Source organism: Lutra lutra, chromosome 2 (genome assembly GCF_902655055.1).
Source record: "Lutra lutra chromosome 2, mLutLut1.2, whole genome shotgun sequence".
In the NCBI taxonomy this organism is placed as follows: Eukaryota; Metazoa; Chordata; class Mammalia; order Carnivora; family Mustelidae; genus Lutra; species Lutra lutra.
This window is the reverse complement of record NC_062279.1, coordinates 141,712,655-141,725,622: the sequence shown is the minus strand read 5'-3', so window position 1 is coordinate 141,725,622 and position 12,968 is coordinate 141,712,655. Positions and strand designations below refer to the sequence as shown.

At 63.6% G+C, this 12,968-nt stretch overlaps 1 protein-coding gene across 1 annotated transcript; it reads right to left on the bottom strand.

Moving 5' to 3' along the window:
- Positions 1-6,909, bottom strand: NAT8L (N-acetyltransferase 8 like). Its single transcript, XM_047718643.1, has 4 exons — positions 6,799-6,909; positions 6,281-6,765; positions 4,788-4,952; positions 1-2,258 (listed from the first exon to the last, which is right to left on the bottom strand). Exons 2-4 carry the CDS (start codon positions 6,654-6,656, stop codon positions 1,891-1,893), a joined length of 909 nt encoding a protein of 302 aa, XP_047574599.1. The 5' UTR covers positions 6,657-6,765; positions 6,799-6,909; the 3' UTR covers positions 1-1,890.
- Between the last annotated feature and the right edge of the window lie 6,059 nt (positions 6,910-12,968).

The following is a 12,968-nucleotide window of genomic DNA, read 5'->3' as shown; positions in this document are numbered from 1 at the left end:
TTTGTTTTCCATTTTGCTAAAACACTTTACGTCTGTCTGTATAATCCAGATTAACAAAATCTGAGAGCTGCAAGAAAATAGGGTGCCGATTTCTGTACAGTCTACAAAACCCCCGTCCCCAAGCAGGGACCGGACGCCACCAGGGAGAAATGTACAGGGGAGAGCGGGGTCTGTACAAAGTTCTACGAATATCTCGTTTGCAGACAGCAAGAAAGGCCCCTCGGGACACTGGGCTCGCTTCACTCATTTGCTTGTTCCCAAAGTGCCTGAGAATGTCCCCTCTGTGTCCCCTACGTGGGACCCAGCCGCATGGCCCACTGTGCCTGCCACTCCCCCTCTCCCAGCTCCCGAAATATAGGGGCCTCAGTGGGCACCAACGGCCCTCCTGCCACCACGGCCAGGTCCAGGCTCACAAGCTGGACACGTGGCCACTGCCAACGATCCCGTTCCTCCACCCACCCAGGCCACCCCACACCTGACCACCACCTCCCACCCCGAAAGGAGAGGCCAGGAGCACGGCCACGCTGCCACACCCGCCCCCCCGGCCAAGGTGGACAGCACTCACTCCTCCCAGGGTCAGCAGGGAAATTGCCACCATTGCTGACCTCTGTCCCACAAGTCGAGGCTGGACGGGGGCAGCCCAGAGCCTCCTCACAGACCAGAAATGCTCTTTGAGGGAAAGAATGCTAAGTCAGGGTCTCGCTCCAGATTTCAAAATCTGAAACCCTCTACCCACCCAGCCACCCGCCCCCACCAAACTGGGCCAGAAATAGTGCATATTCTAGACCACACAGGTGTGTGTGTGTGTGTGTGTGTGTGCGCGTGTGTGTTAAGGTATCAACTACCATTTTGTCCCAAGAATTAAAGTCATGCAGAGTGCTATTCTGTCTAAATAACTTATTAAAAAATAGGTCGGTTTCAGGCTGGGAGAAGCTGTGGGCTTGGTGGTGTGGCCAGCGGCCTGGCTTAGGAAGATTCACAGGGCAGAGCCCATGAGCCGTGAGGCAGAGCGGTCCTCGGGGAGGTCCGGGAAAGGCCACCATCATCCAGCTGGGCCTGGGGGGAGGCGACTGCACCACTGCGTCCCCACCCTGCTCTCCTGAAGGACCCTGACCAGGCTGGGCCACAGGTGACTGTGGGGACCACACGGGGATGATGATGCCATCAGTGAAGCCCAGGTGGGGGAGGGGCAGGGGCCAAAAGGAAAGAAACGTGACTCAGTGTCAAAGCAGAGCTGGGATGGGGGCAGCAGGGGTGGTGAGAGGCGGGTGAGCCCTCCCTAGCGCAGGTGGGCGGCCACGGCTGGCTGGCAGGCTGGGCGGGGGCACTGCCCGGTGTCAGCCCAGGCAGAGCAGGGCGGTGGGGCAGAGGGCCGTGGGCATGCGGCAGCCAGGCCATGTCCTCAGCATGCACGGAGCGAAGCGGGGCCTATGGCCAGCTCAGTGCCCCGAGGGCCAGTGGCTGGCCAGCCCAGCAGGTCTGGCCTCCCGGGACCATAGCCTGGCTGGTGGCCAGGGATCCACCGGGTGGGGGCCATGCCACAGAGGCTCTGTGCTTGGTGGGCCTGGAAGGGTCCCACGCGCAGGCTGAGCAGCCACGTGGGCCCATGGCGGTCCATGCTGTCACTCTTCAGGACGCAGTCCCAGCAGGCTGGGGAGGCGGGGGGGCGAGGGGCCGGGGCTACACACAACCAGTCCCGAGAGTGTCACAGAGGAGCCGCGGCCCCACGCCCCCCAGAAAGCCAGCCGGAGAACCGCGTGATGGTGGAAAGGAAACACCCACCACAAACGCCAAGGGGAGCGCCTGCAAGCGGGCCCGGGTGGTGGGCAGGCAGGCACGGGCGGACAGGGTGGCCGGGCGGCAGGTGGGCGGCGGGCGGGCAGGCAGTGCTCACTCCTCGCGCAGCTGCAGGCGGTAGCGATGGTAGCGGACCTGGAAGAAGAGGCGCTCGGCCAGCGACAGGGTCATGCCGGGCAACACGTAGTGGTCACTCGAGCCCATGTGTCTGAAGCCCAGCGACTCGTAGAGCTTGTGTGCGGCCACCTTGACGGCCGTTGTGCCCAAAACCACCGCCGAGTAGTTGTGAACAAGTGCGAACTCCAGCACCTTGCGGCCCAGCGCCTTGGCGATGCCCTTGCCACGGAAACGTGAGTCCACGGACATACGCAGCAGCTCCACCGTGTTGTCTGCCTCGTGGGCCCGTGCCGCCACGATGCCCACCACGTTGCCGTCCAGCACAGCCACCCAGAAGCAGGAGCCTGCAGGGACATGGCAGTCAGGGCTGCGGCATGACAAAGCCGCCCCTCCAAGGCCCTCTGTGCAGAAAGAGCTGGGCCCAACCTGCCTGTCATCCACAGAGGCCCCTGCCCTGGCCCTGAGGCCAGGCAGACAAGAACTCCAGGGCCAGAGTCCCTCCCTCAGTGGCAGAGAGCTGGGCAACCCTCAGCCATGCAGACCCCTCCTCTGCCCAGCTACCCCTGAGCAGATGCCTGGATGGGCAGTGTATGGCCACGGACAGGCCCTGGCTCCCAGCCACTCGGGGTCCACCACACTTGTCCCCATGCATCTATACCAAGGAGCTAGAGAGAGGTGCCACGAGCAGACCTCCAGAAGGACCCCGACAATGGAGACTTCGGGGGGCCTGGGAGGACAGGCCAAAGCAGCAGGATCCCTCTGGGAGCCATGCCCTAGGGGCTTCAGGAGGTCCTGTGGCCACCATGCTCCTGGGTTAGGAGGAGCCTGGGAGCTTCGTGGCCTGCTTGGATCGGGGCACAGAAGCAGGCCCTTGGCAGGCTCCGAGGACAGTCCAAGTGGAGAACTGGAACGGATGGGCACCACTGCATACCTCCCACTGACCCTGGCCTCTCCTGGGCAGGAGTCCAGTGGCCAGGCCAGCTGTCCCCACCCATGGCCTGGACCAATCACAGCCCCACACAGGGCAGGGAGAGGAAGAGGATGGCCAAAGGGGGATCAGGAGAGAAGCAAGAAGAGAGAGAATGAAAGTGGGTGGGGAGGCCTGCAGGGCATGAGAGTCTGGTCACCTCTGCTGACCATCGGCCCAGGGGCCCCAGGAGCAGAGGCTGGCCAACAGGGGTGCTACACTCGCCCTTCCCACGGCCACTCCAACCCCCACAGAAATGTTTGCCACCAACCACCCCCACCTGCTCTCCTTAAGCTCCCATACTCTCCCCCATCAAGGTTCTACACCTGACCTTGCCCCTCCACCCAACCCCCAAGGGTCCCCCACTGTCCTGTCTGCCGTCATCAGCTGGGCAGGAGGGGCCCTTGTCCCCTTCACCACCACACCTGGAGACCTGGCATTCACCCCGAGCTCGGCAGTGGCTGAGGGCCTGCTGCCCCAATGGACCCCCCCAATAGCTGGCCTGCCCTCCATCCAGGGTTTCTGGCTCCCCTCACACACTTAGGCCAGACCAAGTCTTCCCACCCTGAGCAGCCTGGCCCTGGCCGCTGCGGTCCAGCCTCCCTGCCTCAGTGGAACCTTCCTGCAACCTAACAGGCGTCCCAGGAGGGCGAGCGCCGCCCCACACCCAGGGAGACTGCAGCCCAGGAAGAGCAGGGTCCTCATGCTGCCCTTGGCCCCCACCCTGAGCCCCCTTCTGCTTCAGCAGCCTGGACCTGGGCACCAGTGAGGTGGGGCTGGCCTCGCGCTCCCTCCTATCCCTGGCAACTCCATGGAGACTGATAAGCTGAGTTCAAGCTTATGAGAGGGTCGAAGAGAACCCAAGGTGCCAAAGCCTGGCAGCGGTGGGAATGGGAAGGCAGGCAGGGTACCGGATGAGCCGGCTCACTGGGAGCCAGCGGGCATGGGAGCCAGCAGTGCCAAGGTGGGGCACCCCTGCACTGGTATGCCATGCCTCTCTTATCCCCCACTGCCCTTCTGTGCCCCTAAGCAGGCTCCTCTATGCCCTCACCAACTGCTGGGGCCCACACTCTTCCATTTCCCCCACCTGGGAACCCTCCGGCACCTGGGACACCCTCATATCCCAGAGGGCAGAGACAAAGCCTCCCTTCTCTGGCTCCGGACGTGAAGGAAACCCTGGGGTCCGGCCTCCTAGGACCTGGCCTGCCTTGGGCTCAGCCTGGACAACCGGCTGGACAACAGCTCCCAAGGAGCTGCAGGCGGCTCCAGACCAGACCCAGCCCCTCCTTGTACAGAAGGCCAGGGCGCTGGGCCGAGACCCTCTGCCTCACTGAGTGGTCCCGAGACCAGAAGTGGGGACTCAACACCCCTGCTCTTCCAGGGCTCCCAGCCCTCAGAGACCCCCCCAGAACCCTCTCCCCACCAGGAAGCCCTCTGCGCCTTGCACTCCAGGCCAGCCCGACCCCTGGCAAAGCACGGCAGACCCCAGCCCCTCGGCGAGCTCTGGGGAAACGCATCGTGCAATCAGCACGGAGAGCAGAGCCGGGACACGTGGCAGCCCCCCTTCCCAGGATGCAGGACAGAGGCCCAGGGTCTGTCTGGGTGCACACTCAGGGGCCTTGCCTCAGCACCCAGGACCTAGCTCTGCCAACACCCCCGCCCCCCGGCCCTGCCTGCCTGCCGCACTCCCAACCCGCAGCCAGAGCTCTCCCTGACTCCGAAGGCACGTCCCAGGGGTGCAGCAGCCTGGGCCCACCCAGGCCTGGCCATCCCCCCTCACACCTGCCCCCCGGGGCCTGTCTGTCCGAGGTGCTTGGGGTTAGGGCAGCCCCCCAGCAAGAGGGGCTGCTCGAGGGCAAGAGGAGCGAGGGGAGGGGACAGGATGGGGCTGGAGTGGAAGGCTCACCCGGGGGCTTCATGTAGTACTGCTCGATGTCGGCCATGTCCGTGTGCAGGGCGCAGTCCAGGTAAGCCAGGACCACCTTCCGGCTGTAGTAGTAGCGGAGGCCCAGCAGCCCCGCGGGCACCAGGCACGTCAGCAACAGTGAGCGGGTCAGGGCGAAACACAGCACTGCAGGGGGAGGACGGCCCGGTGAGTGGTGGACACCTGCCCGGCCGACCGGGGGACCCCCCACCTGCCAGCTCCCTGCTAAATATGCCAGCCAGACACAGGCGCAGAGAGGCCTTGCCAGAGGTGCCATGACTGTCTCCCTGAAGGGGCGCTGGGCCAGCCTGCCTGCTCCTGCTGCTTTGCCCTATTCCCAAACTTGCTACCCTATAGGCAGGCTGATCGGGAGTCTGACATCACAGGACTTCTGAACGTCCTGAGCACAGCAGGGGCCTCTGGGCAGGCTGCCCTCAATGGCCAGGGGCAACAGCCCCAGGCAGGGTTGGGGTGCCGTGCCCACCCCCCATGTGGGCCCCCATCCCTGAAAGGGGCTCCGCATACACCCTTGCCACTCTAGCCAGACGGGAAGCTCCCAGGCCCCTGCAGGCTGTCTCACCATTGCAAAAGTGGGAGAGGGAAGGGACACCTTCCAGCAGAAGGCCCCAGGACCACCTTCTCCCCAGGGCCAGCACCGGGGTTATGAGGAGGGCCCGGAGGGAGGGGGGAGGGAAGCCGGAGATTGCTTCCAGATTCATCAGGGCTGCCAGAGCCCACAAACCTATAGCAAAAGTCACTTTTACTGCATGACCTTGGGAAAGTAACAAGCCCCAGCCTCAAGCTCCTCACCTGTGAAATGGGGACAACCACCCTCCGGGGCTTCGGGAGAAAGGCCTCAAAGCCCCTGCGGGGGCTGCCCCCCTCCGCCCCCTCACTCTGCCTCCTCGGTGCTCGCCCTCCCCCAGCACCCCGGGGAGCTGGCTGTCTTCCCCTCATAAATTAGCACTTGGAGCAGGCGAGGCAGCCTCCCCCGCCCCGCGGATTATATATAGTTCACGCGCCAGGCGCAGAGCTTCAGCCGCGGGCGCTACCTGCCGCCACCCCGCCCCCACCCGCGATGACCCGGGAAAGGACCGGGCCGGCGGGGCCGCACAGAATGGGGACGCGGGCGGCGACCCCGGCCCTCTCCCGGCCCGCAGCCCCCTCCCCTCCGCCGGCGCTTGTTCCCACGCCCCCGCCCGGCGCGCCTTGGCCGGGAGCCCGGACGCCACCACCGGTGGCCACCTCGCCCCAGGCCGCTGCAGAAAACCGGTGGCGCGCGGGTGCGCGTCGGGGCGCGAGCGAGGGGGGCCCCCCCGAGGAGGCCCGCTTCCCTCCCAGGCCGAGTCCCGGACCGGCACGGAAGCGCTGCCAGGCCCGGGTCCCGAGGTGGGGGCGAGCGGGGCGGAGGGCGCCCGGCGCAACTGTTCCTGGAGGGGCCGGACGGAGCGCGCCGGGGCCCCCCGCGCACTGACCGGCCAGCAGGGCGTAGAGCAGCTGTGTGCGCGGATGCTGCCGCAGGCCGCGAAAGGCCGTGTTGGGGATGCGCTCCATGATGCCGTCGTAGAAGATGCGGCGCGCCACCTCCTGCTCCGCCGCGCGGAACTCACGGATGTACACGCCGCGCCCCCCCGGCGGCCCGGCGCCCCCAGCGCCGCCGCGGGGCTGGGGGCCGGGCGCGGGCGGGGGCGCGGCGGGCGCTGCGGCCGGCCCGGGTGCGGCGGGCAGCGGGGGCCACATGGCGCCGGCGGCGGCGAGCAGCGCGTCCTTCTTGGCCCCCGGCAGCGCCTCATGGTCCTCGGCGGCCACGATCTTCGTCTCGCAGACCATGTCGGGAGGCCCACAATGCATGCACCCGGCCGGGCGGCGCAGCGCGGGGACGCGGGCCGGGCTGCGGGCGGGCACAGCCCGGGCCCAGGGCAAGGGCGCGGCGCCCTCGGACCCGCGGTGGCGGCGGCGGTGGCGGCAGCGGCAGCGGCGGCGGCGGCGGCGGCGGCGGCGGCGGCGGCGGCGGCGGCGGCGGGTGTGGCGGCGGCGGCGGCGGCTCAGGGGCGCGGGGCGGAGGCGGCGGGCGGCCGGGGCGCGCGCAGGGAGCTGCGCCGCATTTTGGAGAAGTATTTATAATGCAGCGGCGCCGGTGCAGTCGCGGCGCCCGGGGTCCCGCAGGGTCCTAGCGTCCACTGCATTGGCTGCCGAGGGTCACCATGTGATCTCGCGGGTGGGAGCAGACGCCGCCTCCGCGCCCGCCCGATGGCACACTTGGGCGCTGTGCGGCGGCCGGGTGCGGGCGGCCGGCGGGAGGGCGCCTGGGTGGGGGTGGTGTGGTCAGCCCGGAGCACGACGGAGCGGCCGAGCCCTGCGAGGTGGCCAGGGACGAGCGCGAGCGCGAACGGGGTCCCCGGCCCGGAGGGGGCGCTCCGTGGGGGCTCCCGGTAGGGCGCCTCCCGCCCGGCCCTTGCACCCCCGCACCTCCACCCTTCAGCGCGGGCCTGGGAGCCTCGGGTCCTGGGGCCGCGCCGCTGCAGCCCGGGGCGCCGCGTCCTCCTTCTCTCCGGCCGGCCGCCGGGCGCAGTCACCGAACCATCTCCAGGTCCAGCTCCCTCCCCTTTGTCTGAAACGCGACGCCGGCCCCGGGCCCCGGGGAGGGGCGCCGCGGCTTCCTCAGCCTGACGCCCCTGGGAACCTGCGCCCGGGGCCACACGGGCTGGACGCGCGGGTACGCAGTCGCAGCGGAATGTGATGCCTAGTTCGCCCGCAGACCCCCGCGTCCGGGCGCAGCACAGCAACCTTCTGCTCCGACACCAAATTCCGGCATCGGACACGGGGGGCGCTGGGCTGGTAGGACCCCTCCTGGCTCACCCCCCCGCCGCCCTCCTCGGCCCGCGCATGCGCTCCACGATCTCGGTGCAGGTGCGGGGGGGGCGGGGGATGCTCTTGCTGAGTCTTGCGGGTCCCCGCGAGCCCTACCTGCCTACTGACGCTGCGGGCCGGGGGCGGGGAGTGAGCGTGAGAGTGAGGGTAGGGGACAGGTAATCCCAGATCCCTAACACTTTATGAACCCAGCCCCCTGCCGCTATGCACCCCTTCCCCGCGTCGCCCCGAGTCGCCCCGCATCGCCCCGCATTCCCCGCGGTAACCTCTCAGGGCAGCCTGGAGCTGAGTTCACCGGCTTGGCTGGAGTCGAGACCTAGGGGACCAGGCCTAACGACCCTCTGCCTGCCTGGAGCCCAGAGAGGCAGCTACCATCACTTAGAGGCTAGGATGAGGATGACCCCTCGCCACCGTCACACCAAGGGACCCAGGCAGAGTAGGGAGGACGCCGGACCCAGGAGCTGAACTAGTCCACAGCCAGGATCGCCAGTGCAAGGACCATGGTGGGAGGGGGCCGCCAAATTGGGAAGTCACCCCACGCTGTATTTCCCAGATGCCAGGATTTGTCTGGGGCCTGGCTGTCATCTTCCAGGAGAGGAAAGTGAAATCACGGAGAATCTCAAAGGAGCATACAGATCCATTCAGAAATCACTCCGCGTGCTGCCTGAACGCTGAAGGGAGCCTGACCAGCCATGGCGGACCGGCTACCGGGGTCCTGAGGTTGACCACGTGGAGAGCAGACCTGTCCCAGCAAAACCAACAGCAGGAAGGGGGTCCAGGCAGGAAAAACAAGTTATGGGGAGGGGTGGCTCTAGTGCCTGGAGGAGTCAAGGGGCTTCAGACGAAGGGTAGATAGGGCTTTGGATGTGGGCCTTGAGCACCAGATCAGGGATTCGAAACACTGTGCTTTTCTGTGATGGGGGCCAGAAGGAGGGAGGACCAGGTGGAGGATCTAGGAGCTCCTGGGCAGTGTCCTGATCCCTGACCCCTGACCCAGGCATGGTGTGAAGAGGCTGCTCCCTGCAGAGTGGCCCTGCCCCTAGAGGGCCACAGTCTCTGCTGGAGACCATCTGACCCACCCACCCCCAGACCCTGAGCTCGAGGCTACCCCCACTCTGGCCCCCAACAGTCAAGCACATAGGTGGAGGGCAAGACCTGCATTTCCACTCAGCCTGACTTTGGTGGGTCTTCCATCTGCAGAGGTCCCTTCCTCCAGGTGGCCTGACCTCATCTTCAGCCCTAAGTCCTTGAACCCCCCGCCCCCCAAGATAGCTTGGCTAGCCTAGCACTGCAGCATCCTGGTCTAGAGGGCCTTGGAGAGTACCCGGAGGAAATGGGGAGAAGTCAGCCAGACTCAGCTTGGAAGGGACAGAGCTGGACCCCAGGGACAGCCACCTGGAAGATGTTGGTGACCTCACAGCCTCGGCTTTAGAGCTCTGAGTGGAGGTGACCTTAAAGGGAAGGGAAGTCTGCCCAGGCAGCAGGCTCCCAGGCCCACCACTGAGCCTGTTCCCTCCCTGGTGACATGAAAGCCATGTCCCCTCCCCCGCACCGCACTCTCTGCCAGCATCAGGAACCCATTTCACAGACAAGGAAACTGAAGCTGGGCTGGTCTGTTCTCTGGGTCCAGTCTCGCATGCATTCCTCTGGCTTCTGCTGCTCGGGGTCCCCTCCTCACCCACACCCTAGTCACCTGGGCAGCCCCGACCACCTGCAGTTCTACCCCACGCCCCCGCAGTCTGGGCTGGGTACCAGGCTTGGAGCTAGGCCTGGGCCCATGGCAGCGGGGCGGGTGCACCAGACCAGACCCCTCCCAGACGCCAAAGGTCGAGTAGGCTGGGAGCCCTGGGCCTCCCCTGCTCGGTGCTAGTGGTGGGTGCCAAAGACAGGATAGCACGTTAGTGGAAAAGCCCTCATCCCAGGTGAAGAAGGGACCCACGGGATATCCCAGGGCAGACCTATGGGGTCTCCTCCGAGGACCCCGCGAGGGCCAGCCTGTCCCCTCCGGAGAAGAACTGGGGACTGAGACCCAAACTTCATCAGTGGTCCGAAGTACAGGGGGCATGGGAAGCAACAGAGGTGGGTGGGAGCACTGGAGGAAGACCAAGGGGTCTCCAGAGAAGTGAACCAAAATACCAGGGGGTGGGAAGAAAAAAAAAAAACAGACCAGATGGGAGGCCCAGTGTGCAACTGACAGCAGCTGTCCAAAGAGAAAAGAGAAGGGAACAACCATAATATAATAAAGATTATTGTTTTAGGCTAAGGGCCCGAGACTCCTGATTAAAGCCTGTCCACCTTCAGTCCTGAGAGTGTCCTGGGGGTGGGAGGGAAAGGCTCCTGACAGGCACTGGCCACCGGCAGCTGGTGGACCCAAACTGCTCAATCTTCTCACCCAGAGCCCATGACCAAGCACTCATCCCTCCCTTCCACACAGGCTCAGTGAGTGCCCACCCTCTATCTGGGCCCTGAAAAGAACAAAGGTCTGTCCTCCTGAGGCTTTCCAATCCAGCAGGGAAGGGGCCAGAAATAAATAAAGGAGATCAAAGCTCTAGTATCCCTTGGGGACAAATAAACAAACAAACAAAGCAAGGTAGGATAAGGAACTAAAGAGTGAGGTGGGTCATGGAGGAGGCCAAATGAGTAAATCCTTGGAGAGATGACAGCCTGTGCAAAGGCCCGGAGGTAGGAGGGGATATGAATTTAACATGCCAGCAAAAGATATTTTCAGACAGGCCAGCTCAGAAAGTTTACACACCACTGGGTTTTCTAGAAAGATACCGAGGACAAGCAACATGGAAAGAATGACAAGAGGTCTAGGAAGAAGTGACTCTAAGCCAGAAGAGTGAAAGGGGCAGTGGGGAGTATGGAGTACCCAACTTGCGGGAAGCAGCAGGGCCAGGGCCTGGCAGCAGGCATTGAGGTGACTTGAAGGTAAGGATGTGATAAAGGCAGACAGTGTGGGAACATTAAGGCAAACATCAAGTCCAGAAAAAACTAAAGCTCTCCTAAAGATAATGCATTCCCAATTCACTGCTTAGCTCCCCTCCCACAATTAACCCTGTTCTTAAGGTCAATAATGACCAGTGCTGCCAAACCTAGTGGTTCAGGCTTGGCCCTTCTTGACCTCAGCAGCATGTGGCACCATGACCCCTCCTTCCTAACCAAAGCCCTCACCTGCCTCAGCTCTCTTCATGCCTGGCAGCTGCCCCCTCTCCTCTAGGGACCCCTCCTCTCTGCCCTCTTAGTGCTCACCTCCACTCTGTCCACACCCAGGACGCAAGGGTCTCAGCCAGCACTTGTGTTCCTAAATTTCTCTCTCTGGCCCCTTTTCCACACATATCTGTCCAGTTGCTTTCCAGACCTCTCTGCTCAAGGTCCTAGGGCTGGCCTCAACACTAACACGGCCAGGCACGCCAGGCTCCGGGCTCCTCCACCAGCCACTGCAGGCTCTGTCTGGGGAGCTTGTGCTCCTACTTCCCCGCAAAGAGTATTCTTATGAGAGGCTTTCTGAAACAAGCCCTTGGCCGTCCCTGTCCTTCAGAGTAAAAGAAACCCCATTTTGTGCCAGGCCTCATGGCTGCCCTTAAAATACGGGGTGCCCAGATAAGTTTAAATTTTGAATAAGTGAATAATTTTTAGTACAAATATCCTAAATACTGGTGGGACATACTTATACTAATGAGTACTCACACCAGAAGTACTTGTACTTTTAATTTATTTTTATTTTTTTTTTAATATTTTATTTATTTATTTGACAGAGATCCCAAGTAGGCAGAGAAGTAGGCAGAGAGAGAGGGGAAGCCGACTCCCCGCTGAGCACAGAGTCGGATGTGGGGCTCGATTCCAGGACCCAGAGATCATGACGTAAGCCAAAGACAGAGGCTTAACCCACTGAGCCAGCCAGGCGCCCCAATACTTGTACTTTTGATAGGGGTAAGTATTCATTGGTCCTAGATCTGCATTTGCTAAATTGAACAACCCAGGCAGAGAACGCGGTCCAGCCCCACCTCCCCCGCAGCCGAAAGGCCACGTGACGGAAGCCAACCAATGGAACATCAGCACCGTCGGGGCGGGGCCGGGAGGGAAGGCACCTGCCCCCGTCCGCCCTCCGCTCCTTTCTGGGGCCCCAGGACCGAATTCTGACCCATGCCATCGCGTACCCCGCTCACTTCCAGCACTGAGGGCTGGTCTGAGCTTCACATGGCGTCGGCACTCCCTCGTCTCTCTCTGGCCTGCTTTAGAGTTCACAGGCATCCGCACCGCCAACCTCTAGCTCAAGCTCCCACCACCACCAAGGTAGGACTCTGGTTTGTTCCCCGTAGCCCAGACACGCGGAGCGGAAGCTGCATGCCTGGCGCCTCTAGGCAGAAAAGCCCAGAAGACCGGACGGGTCCCAGGGTGGGAGCAAGGGCAGGGCAGGTGCTGTGGGGCTGAGGCCTGAAGGAAGTCTCTGGGTAAATGTGCGTGACCCGGGGGGTGGGCGATCCTCCTCTGCTGCAAGAGCAGCAGGAGCGCCCTGCTGCAGGGAACGCTCCAGAAAGGCCAAGTGTCCCACAGCTGTCATGTCCAGCCATGGCCCCGCCATGCTCCTGGAGGCTGCAAAGCATTGCTTGGATACTACAAAACATTGATGGAAGGAATGGAGGGACGGAGGGAGGGTTACCTGACTCCCCTGGAGGCCTCCTGCCCAGTGCTACACACACACCTGTGGATGAGTACGGGCCTGTTACTCACAGATGCAACACTTGTATTTGGGCCCAGATTCTTATTCCCTGGTGCCCAGGGGCTGGGCTGGGGCTGGAGGAGGTCCCCAGCAGGCTAGGTGGAGGCTGTGGGGACCCGGCCAGCCCTCCCTTCCTGGAGAAGCCTTCCCTGGCTGCCGGCTCCTCCTGACTCTCCAGGCAGCCACTGCGGGCCAGGAGACATTGGGGTCCAGGTCAGAGCCTGCAGGGAGCTCCCCCTACAGCCATCCCCAACGCAGTGCAGAGAAGCCTGAGTCAGGGGAGAGCTCAGCACTGGCACAGCTGTTCCAGGGGCAAAGCCAGCTTCTCTGCTCTCCTGGCGTCAAAGGAGAGGCAGGCAAGCGAGCAGGTGTCTGAAGGCGGACCTCCAGGGGCCACACAGTGCCAGCGGCTATAGGTCCTCATGCAGGGCTAGACATGCCTATCTGCTTAGCATCCGCACTGGTGTGGCTCCCACGGAACTGCTGGGGAAACCAAGTCCCACACCAGGAACCCCCAGGGGCGACGCAGATAGGCTCTGGTGGCCAGAACAGGGAGACAGGACACAGCA

Coding starts and splice junctions, on each gene's coding strand:
- NAT8L (XM_047718643.1), bottom strand. CDS start 6,656: ATGCATTGTGGGCCTCCCGACATGGTCTGCGAGACGAAGATCGTGGCC. Junction 4,953..6,280: donor GCTCTACGCCCTGCTGGCCG/GTCAGTGCGCGG, acceptor CTCCCCCTGCAG/TGCTGTGTTTCGCCCTGACC. Junction 2,259..4,787: donor GTACTACATGAAGCCCCCGG/GTGAGCCTTCCA, acceptor ATGTCCCTGCAG/GCTCCTGCTTCTGGGTGGCT.